Source organism: Heliangelus exortis, chromosome 2, assembly GCF_036169615.1.
Source record: "Heliangelus exortis chromosome 2, bHelExo1.hap1, whole genome shotgun sequence".
Lineage (NCBI taxonomy): Eukaryota > Metazoa > Chordata > Aves > Apodiformes > Trochilidae > Heliangelus > Heliangelus exortis.
Window position 1 is genome coordinate 26,109,115 of NC_092423.1, and position 16,329 is coordinate 26,125,443.

At 40.3% G+C, this 16,329-nt stretch overlaps 2 protein-coding genes across 6 annotated transcripts in view; one reads left to right on the top strand and one right to left on the bottom strand.

Annotated features, from left to right (window-relative positions):
* Window positions 1–313: 313 nt before the first annotated feature.
* RPA3 (replication protein A3) lies at window positions 314–4,139 on the bottom strand. The gene is made up of 4 exons (XM_071735324.1): window positions 3,871–4,139; window positions 3,459–3,533; window positions 1,348–1,456; window positions 314–873 (listed from the first exon to the last, which is right to left on the bottom strand). Exons 1-4 carry the CDS (start codon window positions 3,967–3,969, stop codon window positions 791–793), a joined length of 366 nt encoding a protein of 121 aa, XP_071591425.1. The 5' UTR covers window positions 3,970–4,139; the 3' UTR covers window positions 314–790.
* UMAD1 (UBAP1-MVB12-associated (UMA) domain containing 1) overlaps window positions 4,099–16,329 on the top strand; it is a 78,328-nt gene continuing 66,097 nt past the window's right edge. Inside the window, exons 1-2 of one of the 5 annotated variants that reach the window (XM_071735318.1) lie at window positions 4,099–4,164; window positions 11,116–11,235. In XM_071735318.1, the coding sequence (XP_071591419.1) occupies window positions 11,154–11,235 (82 nt within the window). In that variant the 5' untranslated portion in view covers window positions 4,099–4,164; window positions 11,116–11,153. Of the gene's footprint in view, window positions 4,212–6,646; window positions 6,699–11,115; window positions 11,236–15,218; window positions 15,296–16,329 lie in introns of those variants that run through there. The other 4 variants (XM_071735322.1, XM_071735321.1, XM_071735320.1 and 1 more) reach the window with 4 other exon arrangements.

The following is a 16,329-nucleotide window of genomic DNA, read 5'->3' on the forward strand; positions in this document are numbered from 1 at the left end:
ATTAAACCTAAAATTTGTTTGTATGAAAGGTTAATGAACATTGCTATAAACAAGTTTTTGAAAAAATACTTAGAAAAATTTTAGTTATTAATTCACAGAGAACATTTCCAAAATTTTACTTTGGTTCTGCTACATTCTGCTACGTGCTTCAAATAGACAGGATAATAACAAAACTGGGAATTGTGTGGAAGTCTACATAGTTAAAATCATTATGACACTTTGGCTGAATCCTGCTACTTGTAGTTAAGAGTCCCATGAGTCACCCTGTGTCACTGAAAAGAACACTCTTAATATGTAATAATGACACAAATAGTTAAATTTAGTATGATCTTTTTAATTGGAGACGAGACCATTTACAAGATGCAAAATAACCTCCCCATTTTCCATAAATTTGTATCATAGCAAATGGATTTTTTTTTAAAAGTCTTTACATTAAAACCTCACCAAATGTTTACCATACAAGATTTCTATAGTCTCCTAGAACCAAGATGCCAAAAAAAAAATTCACTTTCTAGCAAGTTCAGTCCTGCAAGAGAATATTCCTCATGGATGCAAAAGGGTTAAATATATACAGACAGTGAGATACCCACAGAAGTGTTCTCCTTCTTGCTGCATAAATTGTCAAAGATAGCACTCTTCACTGGCCATATGTGGCACATATAACAGCATATTTGTTGGAACAAATAACAGTATATTTGTTGGAAATAAATGCAACTGTTACCGTGCTGTCAGGCAAGAAAACCATGGTACTGCTGTCCCCTATGGAGCTCTAAATATATAGTAAGAAAAATCAATTGTTCCTCCCAGTGCCGAATGGGAAGTATTCAGGGAATTCATGAATAATTTTTAGTGCTTCATTGTAGAGTTCCAGATCTGAAAGGCAACAAAGAAAATGGTTAGAATGCAGAAGCTAAATCACTCACAAGCAAATGACAGCATTAAAGCACTGCTTAATTTAAAGCATTCCCAGTGCCCCATATCCTCTCCAATTTTCCTAAGGCAGCCATGCTCTCACTGCTTGCATTCTGGAGGGTTGTTTTTAGGCCTGCTAGGTGCACAATCATCCTGTGCAAGGCAAGAACCACATGGCTGGGAATGGGAGAATCAGACCATGATGTAGACTGGCTCCAGCTTTGAGTCAGTCCCTACAGTTTGGCAGTAATAAAGTATATTTTGTACTGAATTTTTTCCCATGAAACTCTCAATTTCTACATTCTATTTAATATCTGGAGGCTTGAGGAAGACCTTGTCTGTAAGAAAAAATCATCAATGGGGCAGCTCTCCTTTTTTGAAGAAGAAGACCTCAGAATACAAAATGGATTTTTCATAGTGTCTATTCTTACTTACCAAATGGACTTTTGTCTTCTCTGAACTGGACATATGACATGCACATGATGGTTGCCTGATTTGTTACTCTTCCCACTACTTCAACAACTCCTGAGATCTCTTCATCTAGCTAGAAAACATCAAATATGAAACTAGTATCACTAAATTAGCTGCTGTTTCAACTGCAAAGTACTTAAGCCAGGAACTCCTGACAACTGAGAGTCACTTCATGACAACAGATTTTGGTCCATGTCAAACAAAACAGTACTACTGAACATCCCTGTCCCTCTCCCCCTAACAAAAAAACACAAAAGCATTGAGACACTTGGATTTCTAACAGCCAGTTCAGTACTAAAATACACACACACAAAGCAATGGAGAGAACATACCAGTTTCTAAGTGTATAAAATGATGTAATTTAATTACTCAACAGCAAGTCATCTAGAATAAAATGAGCAGAAGGATTCATATTTTTAATATAGTGCATCCATACCTGTTTAAATGAACAGAACTCTGTAAGAGCTAAGGAGGTATCACACATGCCAGAAAGCAGTTCCAGTATTCCAGATTCGGGAGGTATAATCAGAAATTATTTCTTAAGTTATATGCCAGTAATTGTTCAAAGACAAAAACACTGAAAATAACAGGCCTTTGGTTGAGCAATGGGGGAGAAATGGTTAAAATTTTATTTTACTCCCAAATCATATAGCTTGAACATGTTTTCTTTCTTTAAGATACTAATTTTAAGAGTGCAGTACTATTTCAGTAATGTTTTTCTTTATCTAACTCACTTAACTATAGAGCAAGTTTCCAGGAACACAGCAATAGGTTCCATCTCCTCCCCACAATTCTGGCTTTCTCTGTTGAAAGGAGGAACTACACACAAGCAAACGAAGGAGGGAAAAGGTTAGAAAGCATTTTGGCTGGGAAATCTAGAAGTTCCTGAGTTTAATCAGACAAACCAGAGAAGTGAACCTAGCCTGGTTTCTTTCTGTACGGACCAGTTTCTCCTCCCTTATGTAACAATACATGTTGCACACTGCCTAACATTGCAGCTATGTTTTTATGAAATTTGACCATTTACTCAGTTCTGGAAAGTTGTGGAATTGTTGGTCATATGCTGACATCTGAAGATGTAACAACTCAAGGCAGGAAACCTTTTAATGAGCTTAATAAAGAGGTAGGGGCAGAACTTGCAGGAATGACATTTTCTCACAGTGTGAAGTCAGCAAGCTTCACAAAATTCTTTACAAGATTAAATTGCATTTTTCACCAATAAGGTGAGCCTCCTGACTTGAAATTCAGAGAGTATCCTCCTGTCCAATTATTTCTCATGGAAATTGCCAGATTCTCAGCATTTAGCAACTCATTCAGACAAAAAGATGGAAAGACTACACACATGGTTAGTTAAACAAGAGCATTTACCATTACAGTGAAAATAATCCTTTGATTACAAGTTTTTTTATTAAAAAAAAAAAAAGAGAGAATGCCAATGTATAATTCCATAGTGGCACATGGTAAGAAAGCTGTATTTCTGTGCATTATTTACTAGAATGTATTTATTAAAATGTCTGAGACCCATTGCATTAACTGCTCAAGTTACTACATTATTTGGAAAAAAAATGCTTCAAGCTAACTATGGCACCTATTGGAACGCTATGATAAGTGTTCTAAATAGTTTAGAGAAATGTCAACCCAAAAGACTCCAGAATATAGTATTTTTTGGACTATCTTCACAAAACATTGTTAGGCACATAAGGGCAGTAATATAAGGGAGGAGAAAGTGAAAGGAAACAGAGCTAATAAATGAACGTTATTCTTTGGGAAACAGAGTTAAGACAAAACAGTCGAACGGGGATGTCTGACAAGGAATGAATTCTTTCCCTTATCACCATCTGAAAACTGTTGAAGACCAAACCGGTTCATTTATAAAAGACTGCAAGTTAGCTGGAAGATAATAGTATATCCAAACACGTGGATACGGGAGAAACCAGGGATTTCTTTTTTTTTTTTTTTCTTTTTTCCTGACTGAAAGCAATCCCAGCAAGGCATGCACAGGTTGCAGAACCGACAAAAACTCCGTGCTCCACAAGAGGTAACACCAAAATTTTCTAAAGTATTCCTTAACTTACAGGCTCATTCAGCTCCACCGTCGTGTGTTTCCCTTCTCCATCCGAGAGCACGAAGAGCTTCCCACTAGGATGGATCTGCAGAGGACAGCAGGTCAGGCTGCTCGGAGGGCAGCTTCAGGCATCACAGCTTTAGGCGCCTCAACCACAACTGCGCAGCGGGATTTCTCCCGACAGACCCGGCCCTTACGGCTGCCTCCCCACCCAGCCCGGGCCGGACCGGACCCGCCGCCCATCCTCCTCCATGCCGACCCGCGCCAGGCGACATTCCCCCCGCTCCCTCCCGCCCGAAGCCCCCCAGCCAGGAGCGCACCCCGGTCGGGCAAGGCCTTATCCAGGGCCAGGAGGACGGCTTCCTCCCCACCCCCACCCCGAGAGGCTCGGCCCAAAGGGCAGCAGCCAGCAGCTCACGGACCTTCTCGATGCGGCCCACGAAGCAGACGGGCTGCCCGATGTTCTGCGCCAGGTGTCCGGTGGCGATGCGCTGCCGCGGCACCTCATGGATGTCCCCCATGGCGCCGCGATTTCCCGCCCTTTGGAGAGGGGAGGGGCGCCGTTACCCTTGGCAACGAAGGGATTTATTTATTTATTTTTTAATTTTTTTATTTTCCTTTTGGGGAGGGAGGAAGAAGGGGGGGAAAAGGAACGGGACATGCGGGGCGGGACTTCCCTTTCTCCTGACGCGACCCGGAAGCGGAGGCGGAGGCCGGTGAGTGGCGGCGGTGGCGTCGGGATGGGGCGGTGGGTGACAGCGGGGTGGGTGACTCTGCCGCGGCCCAGCCGAGCCCTTCCAACCCTGTCGCTTAGTCCTTTTCTCTTAAATCGCCTCATTTTTCCCCCTCCCCTGGAGTTTTCCTCCCCTCAGGTCACCGCTGCCCAAGCCGAGCGCTCCCGTTACCCGTGCCTTGCCCCTCGCTTGTTTTACCGACCGCGGTTAGGTTCGGGCTGCTTGGTTTGGGGAGAAGGCGGCTGAGGGGCGGTAGAGCTTTCAATGTTACATTTACAATACAGATTTCTGAGGAGGGGAAGCGGAGAGGAGGTGCTGATCTCCCTGCTACCTGTACTGCAGAGGAATGGTTCGAAGCTGCTCCAGGGAGGGGTTTGGAGTGGACATGAGGACATTTGTTTGCTGTGAGGGGGGTCAGACACTGAAATGAGCTTCCTGGGCGTTAAACACTTCCTAAAGTGTTTATTTGGCCAAGTCCTCAATAACATGCTTTAAATTTTAGGTGGCCCTGGAGGACTTTTAGTTACTCCTGCCTCCTGGCAATTGGACTAGGTGATCAGCTTGAAACTGAACTATTTATTTGTTCTGTTGTGTTGTTTTCTGTTAGTTTAATTTCATGTCACCATTAAAGACCTTACACTCTGTCCTCAGGAAGAGAGCAGCTGGTGGACGTGAGACAGAGGTCCTGTCTGGATATGGTGCTCTTGCTATGTGCTTTGCCTTTTTCCCTGTGTTCTTCCCAAGTGTCCCTTGGGTGGAGAGGTTCCCATTGCCCTTACAGTGAAGGTGGCTGCTGATGGTATCCTGGCCAGCAATAGATGGAGTGTTGCCAGCAGGATGAGGCAGGTGATCCTTTCCCTCAGCTCAGCACCACTGAGGCTGCATCTGGAGTGTTGGGTCCAAGTTCTGAGTGCCAGAGAGATGCGGATTTACTGGAGGACAGAGATAGTGCTGCCCAGTGACAGGACCAGAGGCAACAAGCACAAACTGAAACACAGGAGGTTCCCCCTGGGCATCAGGAAACACTTTTTTCACTGTGAGAGTGAGCAAGTAGTGGCACAGGTTTCCTAGGGAGGTTGTGGGGTCTCCATTCTTGGAGATACTCAAAAGCTGTCTGGACCTAGTACCTGGGCAATCAGATCTAGGGTACCACGTTTAAGCAGGGGGTTGGACAAGATGGTCTCTGAATGACAGCCATTCTCTGATTTCCTTTCCATTTCCAGGACTTGTGTTTTAGGGAATACTTGAGGAAATCTACTACAGGTTAAAAGAGTGATCCCAACATTGCCTGTGTGCTGCCTGTCTCTACTAACCAGCTGTGGGTTAGTTCAGCTTGCTAACCAGCACAAAGCAGGTTTTGCTAGTTGGCTGGGTTGGTGTTGTGATGGCTGGGCATGGAAGCAAATCTCTGCAGAACCAGCATCTTGTCAGGAAGAATGCTGTGGGGTTGTATCTTCGATGCAATGTTGCTATTTGTCATCTCTTCAGTGTCACCGTGTCATTTACCTCTTCAGTGGTTTATTTGCTAGAGAATGTCTTCATCTCCTTAGCATATCTCCCAAGATTTTAAAGGAGAGATCTCCTAAAGGTAACAATTGGAGCAAGATGCAGCAGCCTGCTGCAAAGTGGCTTCTCTAGGGTTATTTGTCTGACACCTTTAAGACCCAGTTGTTATGAACACATTTGGTATTATGTTCTTACAAATGTATGTCTGCATTATGCTTAGCTGGTGTCTAAGGTTTGCAGTCAAAACCAGAGCTGCTTGCAGGGAAAGAAGTAGGTTTTAACCTATTGAGTGTTGCATCTAATAAGCACATATATTATTATTTTAGAATTTTTTCTCTTCAGGATTTTGAATGCTGGCATTGGTTTGAGTACTGTTACTGAACTCCTGGCTTCATCTTTGTCATCTATGCTTTCATTGTCAGACTCAATTGTGGTTGCTTTATTATGATCCTGCATCTTTGAGTGTTTTTATACTGTGGTAATTTGGGTTGCGTGGTTCTTGGCTTTTCTGATACACTTACATTTATGAAAACTTTAAAAAACAATATTCATATCCTGTGTAAGTAAAAAAGGCTTTGCTAGTCTTATGTGTATATCCTTTCTTTGTATTTGTGTTTCTCTTGACACTTAATTCCTTCTGCTTTCAAGAAGCACAAACTAAAGGAATACAACTAATGTTAAGTCAGATAAAAGAAATTATATGTCATATTTTTTCTTTATTCTTCAAATGGTAACTCAGACTAAGGCAAAAGCTTTTAAACTGTTCCTTTTGGTGTCGCAGGGAAATCTTTTTGACATGGATATTCTAATTCTTGGTTGTTTTCATGTCATAAGCAGGGCTGTACAGGGCTGTAAACATCTTGTTCTTTTTCTGATTACTGCTTTATTGGTGAATCACAGCAGATGCTAAAAAGGGAGAGAGAATTGCTCTGGTGCTCTCTCTTTTCTCCTTTCGTAGATGACATAGCTTAAACTGCTAGAAGTGAAATTACTCCGGTTCTTTTTTTCAGGTCAGTGTTGTATCTTGTTTTGACCTCATTTCATCCTTTATCTAATTACTGGCAGTGCTTTGCTGTATTCCTGGGTAGCCTCTCTTTATCTTAGTCTACATCTTCGGTGGTTTTAATATTAAATTACCTTTCTCCCTTTGCCACTTGTGACCAAGCAAGAAAAAGCTGAAAAGTAATGCTAAATATGCTAGGACTTTCAATGTATAGAAAAATTGTATTGTATGTAATGTATTGGTTTGGCTCAAAGGTCACCCATAGTTCTTCTCAAAGGAGACTGACAAAATGCAGGAGGAATAAATTAACCCCTTTGTGCAGCTCTGTAACTCATCTTTGTCCAATCCCACCTATGCTCTCTGAGCCTCACAGAAAAACAAATTATTTTTTTCAGCCTCACAGAATTGCTTTAGTTTGCTGTTTATTCTTTGCTAATGACTGAAGTGGTGCCAAAAGCATTATTTTTAACTACCAGCAATTGAGACTGGAGAAAGAAAAAATTGTGTTCGCTTTTTGGTGAGGGGGAAACATGAGGAGAAGGGAATTGCAACCAAGGGAGATTTTTATCTTTAGGCAGTGAATTCAATTTCAGGTCTCCTATAGAAATAAAATTAATCCCATCTGGAAGGGAAAAGCACTGTGCTATATAGGAGAAATTACTGCAGGAACGTGGTACTATCTCTGAATGGTGGGTGTATTTTCTGTGATTTGTGCTGACAGCTTTAAAAAAAACCCAAACACAACTAAGTGCTTTTTTCTCTAGTTTGTGTGACCATGCATCCTGGTCCACAGACTTCAGGTTTCATTTTTCACTCTGAAATGAAAATGATGCAGAAACTGTTTGTTCTCAGTTTTCATTAACTGGAATCTCATCTTATCTGCAAGTAATAAAACTCCAGCTTGATTCTGCAAGTGCTTCAGCTGTGTTCTTATCTTTAAGAGCACGAGTGTTTCCATTCAACTCTGTGTTTTTTTGTTGGACAGGGGCTTTGTTCTGTTTTTAACGTGTAATTCCAAAATTTACTGGTTGCTTTTCCCGTTGCTGGAGAGATTTATGTTTACTTTTGAAGTACTACAGTTGATAAAATTCTTCAGAGACCAAATATCACAAATGTCCCAGCACTGTCTACTGCTTTTCCTTTACCTGTGCTTTACTGTATTCAGCTCTACTTTCTGTTTCTGTGCCCCTCCTATATTTTTTAGTCATTCTTCAATATGTAGAACTCAATACCGTGTTTGGTGAAGGTACTAAATACTACGAGTAGTAGTTGGTGAGCTCCTTCCCCCACATTGGTTACACAGACCTGAGATACACAAGCACAGATTTTGTTTACTAAGGGGTGAAGACCCAGAGAGAAACAGCTTCACTAACCACATTTGTGTGACTTCTTAGCATGGATTCCTTACTACCTCCCCAACATTCACAATCACTAATTATAATACTTTCTTATTGTCAGACCAGTGGTTTTAGCAGCATACAAACTTGAGGGGATGCTTGAGTTTTCTTTCATTTTCTTTGCTCATTTCAAGCTAAAGACTGGATGGGATTTTATTTTGTTTTCTGGTTGAGAAATACCAGTGGTGGAGGAATTAAGTTAAAGCTACTTCAGAAACTTGAAAACTACAAAGTAAAGATCAAGCCTCATGGCTGTAAGAAAGATAAATTTTGTTGTTCTTTAAGCAGTGACATTTCGGTGTGTTAAATATTCAGATTTATAAGACAACAAATGCATGGCTTGCTATACAACTCTTTTGTGGCATATATATACTGATTTTGTTCAAGAAAGAAGGGAAGGGGAACACTATGTGACAGAGCTGAACACTAGAGTAATGCAGATCTCAAAGATAAAAAAAGTGATTGGAGCAACCGTGGCTCTGGCACCTGAAGTGGCTGACTGGAATCTGGCCCTTTACCAAAACTAGCTGTAAGATTTTATACATCAAGTTGATTTTCCTTCTTCTTGGTGTGTACTTAGGATAAAGGTAAAATTGCATTTTAAACTGTTCCACAACTGCCTCTCCTTCATACATCATCGGAGCAGAAACCTGACTCTTGAGCATTACAGCACAGGTTTTTACCTCTTGAGCTATGGGACTGACAACCTTAATTGGTAGCAGGAGAAGACTTATTCCCTGAGGGCTGAAAAAGGAATATGCTGCTGGCGCCATGTGTTGAGCCTGGGTGTGGGGGAAGGTAACAAATAAATGAGGTAATTAGGAGTTTCTACTGTATAATCTTCTCAGAACTGGAATTAGATGTATTTTACATGGTCTGGTAGGAGAAGAAGCAAAAAGGAATAAAATGCAGATAAGTAACCTTTTTTTTTTTTTTTTTTTTTTTAAAAAAAAAAAGACACTCTATACCTAGGACTGGATGGTTTGTTCTGTTCTTGTGTACTCTAGTGTAGTATGTGTGGCTGCTAGGAACTGCACTGCCACAGCATAAGCAGGCAGTAGCTGACCAGCCCACAGTTTGAATCATTGCTACTATTGCCATTTTCTTTCTCTATACTGTTCCTGAAAGCCAGTGTTTAAACTTCATATAGGATTTTCTGTCATCTGAAGTATGGAAGGGTTTTCTATTGCTTCTAACAGCAGAAGGTGAGGCAGTCCTGATGATCTGGTGAGTGGTAAGTGCTGGTTGTGCAGTTAATTGCTGCAGGTTAGTAGCTAGGGAAAAAGAAGTCTTTGCTTATGGCACCATGAATGTCTGTGATGTGAAGGATTTTTATTTATTTTTTTAAATCCAAGCACTACATGGTAGCACTCTCCTCGCTTTCCCACCTTCTAAAGTTGCTTCTTTGTTCAATTTAGTGTGAACTAATGTTATGAAAACTTGGCACTGTACATGTCTTTTCTCTAGGCTTGGACTCCTCTTTTGGAGGTGTACATTAGACATTGCTATCAGTCTGTCAGTCCCTTCTTTAAATGTTGGTGTGTACAAAGTAAATCAAGACTCTGCTCCTCAAACTCTACTTCCAACTTGAAATTACATTGGTCCACTTTTCCCAACTTTATATTGGTATTTTTGTGGCAAAGAGCTTCATGTACCTTCTTTTAAACCTTCCTCTCTGCCTTCAGCATGCAGCGTGTTTCAGCCAGGCCAACAGCTGCTCCATAGGCTGGTGTTTTCCAGTGGTCTGAATTCAGCCCTTGGGGACTGAAGGTGACCACACTTCCAAGAGGTGAATGCTGCTGTGGTGGCCCCTTCCTTTCTCACTGTTCCAGTGCTGCTGACAGAGCTGCTGTTGAGGGAGGAGGCTGGGGAGGCTCTCACTTGCCAAGTTCAGTGATGCCATTTATATAGAAGATAGGAAGGAGGTGGTGGTACAGAGGTAGTCCTCTCAATAAGCTGAATTTGTGAATAAATGCTTTGTGTAGTTCTGTTGGTTGCTCCTCAGAAGAGAGATGCTTCCTTACAAAGTTTTTCATATAGCTTTTCATGGGAGAAACTTCCTTGAGTCTACATCTTCAAGTTCAGAATAGAGAACTTGCTTAGAAGAATGCATCATGATGTATCCATGGTGGTTTGTGGTTCATAGGATTTTCCTTTCTATCTTGGCTGATGCTCATGGGGTTTTTTAATATGATTTAGTCCTTCTTAAGCTGTCAGAATTTCATCTATGTAATCTTCCCATCTTGAGAGAGGAGATACTGAGCATAATCCTTTGCAGTTAATGTTTTATCCTGCTGGTGTCCTTGTGCATTTCAAGCTGTCCAGAACTCCGAGTTTGTAGCTATTCCAGAAGATTTTTTTTTTAATGAATTATTGTTACGAAAAAATTGCAACATATGATTTTGTTACAGTTTCTTCTAAGGGAATCAGTGGTAACTGTTAATCAAATACTCCCAAGTGTTAAGCTGTCTCTGAGACTGCAAACTTGAAAAGTGAAAAGAGCTACTATGCTAATATTATAGGGGTGGGTGGGTTGGTCTTTTTAATTGATGCACAGATACTCAAGATTGAAAATCAGTGCAGTTGGCTTCATTCAAGTACTTTCCTGCATTATAGAGCTGCCTGTTCTATGGGATTGTGGCTTGGGCTTCAAAGTTTAGATGCTATAGAATTAACTCTGATGAGAAAGTTTGTGTAACAACAATTTGAAGTATCAGAAAAATATGGAAACATGCTGGATAAATGCTGAAGGGAATTGCCTTCTTTCACTGTATTTCAGAAAGGTTGAAGCTGGTTTTTTTAATGGTTCTACTCCATAACTTTATAGAAAAGCCTTCTATCCTTTCTTTTTCCCTATCTCAATTGCTACCTCAACAAGATACTCTATCATAGAAATGCATCATGTTTCCAACCTGGTAATTAACATTAAGATGTAATATCATGTATGTGGCCTTTGACATGGTGTGAACTTCTTGCACTAAGTTCTGTTCTCTTATATTTATTTATCATGTTTTGTCTGCATTTTAGATAACGACTTAGAAGACAAAAAAAAAAAAAAAGAGGCAATGTTCAGCTTTTTCCGAAAAAATCAAGATTCAAAGAAGGTTACAGTGCCAGAGAGAGAAGCAGATGGATTTGTTATTGTGGGTAAGTGGTGCTTTTGTATAAAGTGATTCTTATCATCTTTGAAATTTAAAAATTTCTTCAAGATGCTTAGACGAAAGGAAATGTTAGGAGAGGCCATGATAAAAAATGTTCAGCGTTTTTAATTTTCATGAAGGAAGATTTTCCTGCAAACTGGCTAAATCCACAGCTTTAATCAAGTTCTTTCACAGTCTTGTAGGCTGGCTCAAGCATTCAATAGATAAAGAATTTGTCTGTAGCTGATCCTTTTTCCTCTTTTGAAAATTTATGTTTTTCTCCTCGTACAACATTCATCATCATTATTCAGCTTATGCTGCTCTGATTTACTGAGCATTGTCAGGAATGTTACGGTGTTCCTCCAGTTAACTGTGACTTCTTATTGAGCATTTTCAAGTCATGAAAGCCTCCAGAATATAAAAATCTAACAGTATGAACTATTAGAATGAACTCTGAAGAGTACTTACTTTTTTTCTTTGTAACAGTTCTCCATTAACACAAATATCCCCAGTTGTTAGATCTGGTTTCACCTCTGTGTCTCTGTTGTCATGTTTAGAGGTTGTCTTCCACTAGATTTTGATCATTTGCATTGGTTTTGATGGCTACTGCAAATCAGTCCAGGGCTGGCATTTTGGAAGAGTCAAAGGAGACACTGTCATCCTAAAAATGTCTGGAGACCATTCAGAGTTACAAATTTGGCAGAGAGTAATAGGCAGAGAGTTCTGTGCCCAGACATTGCTCATCTCCCATGGTTGCTGGTTCTGCTTCTGCATTTATGGAATCATAGAATGGTTTAGGTTGGAAAGGACCTTTAAAGGTCATCTGATCCAATTACCCTGCAGTGAGCAGGGAGATCTTCAACGAGACCATCTTCCTTGTAAAAAATTTCTGCCCTCTCCTAGTTCAAAACCATTATCCCTTTGTCCTTTGGCAACAGGCCCTGCTAAAAAGTTTGTCCCTGTCTTCCTTATAGGCCCCCATTAAGTGTTCCTTTTAGCTTCATTCTTTTTTTCCTGAAATGCTGTTAGTGGCTTTGTTCATATGAATTCATATTAAATTAATCAGTTAAATAAAAAATGAAGGACTATAAGTTTTGCATTAATATTATTTTATTTCTATTTATTTTTATTTTTTGCTCAGACAGAAGTTAATTTAGTGAACTGCAATGAAATGGACTAAGGTCATCTTAACTCACTTTCTCTGGGCAAAAAAATTGCTGCCACCTTGTCAGTGGAGCAGATCCCTGTCTTGCTAGACAGATGCAGTTGCACAATTACAGGTCAGCACTGAAGTAGATACTTACCTAGAAGTTTTGGTTTTCTAGGAACAGTGGCAAAAAACCCCATAAAACCAACACCTAGCTATTTTGCTATCTGCTTTTTTATTACTCAGATGGGAGGTTCTGAAGCTTTTTTAAACTTAGCTTTAAGATATTCCAGAATACCAGAACTAAATGCTTTTAACAAATCTCAGTAGGATTATAGGACCATTAGTGTGAGTCCTGCTGTAGGCAGGGAACACTCTTGAAGGGAGTGAGAATTTAATTTCTTATCTTTTAAGTTGGCTCCTAAACCTAGTCTTTCATTGAAAGCATGTAAGAACAAAACCCTAGTTTGCTGATACTCTGTGAATAGAGGAGTAAGTCCTCTGCTTTTCTTTCCTGGAGAAAGAAGGATAAAAATATATCCTCAGGGTCTTCTTGTTTTCTGATTTCCACTGTTGTGGTCACTAGAGTTTGTCTGTCACAAGTCCCTTTCAAGATTGTTTATCCTGTGCATCACTGTTAGGGGCAGCCAGGAGTATTACTGGGACCCTGACTGCCACTTAGCAAGAAAGAATCAAGTGCCATGTCCATTAAACTATGGAAGAAATCTATTCAGTAATGTAGTGAGAGTAGCTGGCATCTTAATGAAAATAGAGCTAATTGTGAGTTTCCAAACAATGTTTAATTATTTTAATTTCTTTCTATATCTTCTGTATCATCTGAAAGTGAAAAAGGGGGAAGAAGGTTCATCACATTATTGAGGAAGCTCCACCACAGCTATAAACCCTGTGAAATCTTGAGGATAATGGGTTTTTTTCTATTTTTTAATAACTCTTCCATGTTCTATGTTGCAACATTTAAAAGTACTTTTGCTTATAAAATATCAGTGCATTTGTATCTGGATAGCTATATATTATCTGAATGTCTATTATAATTTTGTAGAAAGAAGACTCATGAAAACACTGTCAGGAACAAATACAGTTCTACAAATGCAATTCTACTAGTAGCTGAAAGAAATTCTCTACTTCAGCTTTTGGGAAAAATACTGCATGTGTGGAAGTCAAGAAAAAAATAATTCGTAATTCAGTCTCTACAAAATAAATAGTAAGAAAATAGTAAGAAAATGTAATTTTCTACTAAGGACTAAAGCATTTTTTACATCTATCTACCAGTTCACTTATTTTCCAGATACTGGTGATCTTCTCTGTAGAGGAAGCTGTAGTGGTGCTTTTTCTGTAAAAAGCAGAACTATTATTCTGGAAAGGGAAAAGAGGCTTATGAAACACGTAACACATGAAATTGGTTTTGATGAGTGAGTCAATTGTAGAAATATGGAAAAATGTTTCAGAGGGTTGCCCGATCATCACAAATTGCTTTTAAAGTTAACATTTTGGATAGCAGGATTCAGAAAACAAGTATGTTTTCAGTTAGTTTGGGGATTTTGAAGAGTTCTTAAGGATTTTCTCATGTTTTGTGACTTTTGTGTTATAAAATCAAATCCAGCCTACCATCCATTTTTACTGCTGCTTGCCACAGAGATGACAAGTTAGTGCTAGCATTTCAGCTAGGCCTACAACTAAAAATCTCCCAGCAGATCTCAAAGATGCATGCAACTGGTAGTCCTAATCTCAGTCTAAGATCAGGAATTGAAAAAGAACCAAGACAGCAATGCTGCTTCCCATGTGTGTTTGGCAAGGTCAGAATCTCTACAAGCATCTACGTGGTGCTGATGATTTCACTGGGGTAGATGGTGAGTGTTTTTTGCTTGAAGTCAACTGAAATGTCATTGGATCATAGAATGGTTTGGGTTCTAAGGGACCGAGATCTAGTCCAACCTGCCTTCCATGGGCAGGGACACTGTATCATGTCATTTGAAGCCCTGTCCAACCTGACTTGGAACACAACTTCTCTGGGCAGCCTGCTCCTGTGTCGTCGCCCTCATATTTACAAAAAAATAAAAGTCATTTATCACATATTATTGTTCTTTGTGCCCTCCTTACAATACTGCTAAATGTTAAGTTTGTTTTCAGGTTTAGTTTTTGATGCTAATGTGCAGTGTCCTAGTTACTTTAACAGAAAAATTTGGAGTAAGTCAGTGCTGGTGTCTCCACCAGACTGGTGAGCCTGCAGCCAAGGGAGGGTGCCAGGAGGCCAGGGACTCAGGCAGAGACCTCACTGATGAGGGATGTGGTCCCACACTTTCTGAACAATGAACACAGAGCAGGTCTGGTAATGGTGACCAGGGTCAGCTGAGAGCCCAGTGACTGCCAGATGAGTCTGCAGGGACAAAGCAGATTTGAGGCCAAGCCCCCCTCAACATTAGGGGGTCAGGGTGATCAGGGTAAAGGGCAGGTGCAGGCATCCCTGCAGGGTGGTTTGGGCAAAGGCTGAGAAGCTGAGGTGAGTCTTCTGTAGCTCTTTGCCCAGACCCTTATGCACATACTCAGGGTGCACCGTGTCAGCACTGCCCATGGGCACAACCAAATCCCTGGGCCTGGGGCAGGGGCTGCTGAGCCTGGTGGCAGTGCCTGGGGCTGGACAGGCAGGATGCTTGGGAGGTCTCTCACCCTCCACACAGTTGGCCACACAATCCTGTGAGGAGCACTTGAGCTGAGATTTTGACCATACCCCAGATCAAGTCTACTTTATTTACTTTTAACTCGTGTTACAAAGACCAGTCTGTTTCATGGATTTAGGAGTTAGTTTTTGATTTGTTTTCTCTCAGGCATCTTTGTGTGTCATAAATTTGAAAGGAGTAAATGGCTTGGAGAAGTAGCTGTGTTGCTGGTGCTGGTAAACTTGGTTAGTAAACATATTTAACTTATGTTTCTTCCTTCACTTTAGTACAGCTTCCTGTTTGATTTATTTAGGTGAAAATTAACATGGGTTTTCAATACTCACCAATGGCTATCACTTCAAAGCTCTACTCTCAGCCTCAGATGCAGATCTCTAAAAGGTGGTAGGGAGCATTTCTGTTAATGTATAGGAAATATTCATCTGTCTCCCAAAGATTGTTTTCTGAAATTCAGGGATTTTGCTGTAGTTTTTCAGATTTTCAAGGACAGGCACTCAGTTCTTGTCAGACAGGGTCACTGTCAGAGACAGCTGGGAGGTTTTGGCCAAGGTGAGTAGGGTTGACAGGAATTTTAAGATATACTCCTGCTCTGTAAACCTCCCTTTTCCCTGCTGTGCTTTACTGGATCCTTGGATGCCATTTAGAATTAGCAAGTAAATTTTGGCTTAACACCTATTTCTTACACTTCTCACAACTCAAGCAAGCATGGCTCTTGAGAAAACATAAACAGCCATAGACATCAAACTTTAAGTATTTTAAACTCCCTTCCCAATAAGTAGAAGGATTTGCAGTATTTAACTGAGTCTTGGATCTGCTAAATTAACCAACATGTACCTTCTATTTCAATGCTGATGTCTGAAAAGAAGTAGATCCACAGAATTAATGTGTGTCAAGCTTGCAACAGCATCTTAAACCTCACAGACAATGAGGTGGTAACTACTGTCTTTCATCCTGTTAATTGAAATACTGTATAAGGCAAATATTTCTTTCTTATTAAGAAAGTAGAACTGGTATTAGATGAAATGATTAGCACATATTCATATATCAAAACTTTGGTCAGGTATGACTTACTATTTTAAGCTAATCTCTGCAAGGCATTCAAACTTTGTCTGCAAAATGAGATACTTGAACCTTCCTCTGATGTGTTCAGTATACATATTACTGAGTTAATTCAGTGCTGTAATTCCTTTGTATGGATCATCTTTATCTGTAGGCAGGAACATCCTCAGCTGTGAGACTGTGGAAAAGTATGATTTACAGC

What these genes read in the sequence shown, in the direction of transcription:
- RPA3 (XM_071735324.1), bottom strand. Translation starts at nt 3,969, where the DNA reads ATGGGGGACATCCATGAGGTGCCGCGGCAGCGCATCGCCACCGGACAC. An exon ending in TCGTGGGCCGCATCGAGAAG is followed by an intron (nt 3,534 to 3,870) that starts GTCCGTGAGCTG and finishes TGTCCTCTGCAG; the next exon opens with ATCCATCCTAGTGGGAAGCT. An exon ending in AGAAGACAAAAGTCCATTTG is followed by an intron (nt 874 to 1,347) that starts GTAAGTAAGAAT and finishes GTTGCCTTTCAG; the next exon opens with ATCTGGAACTCTACAATGAA.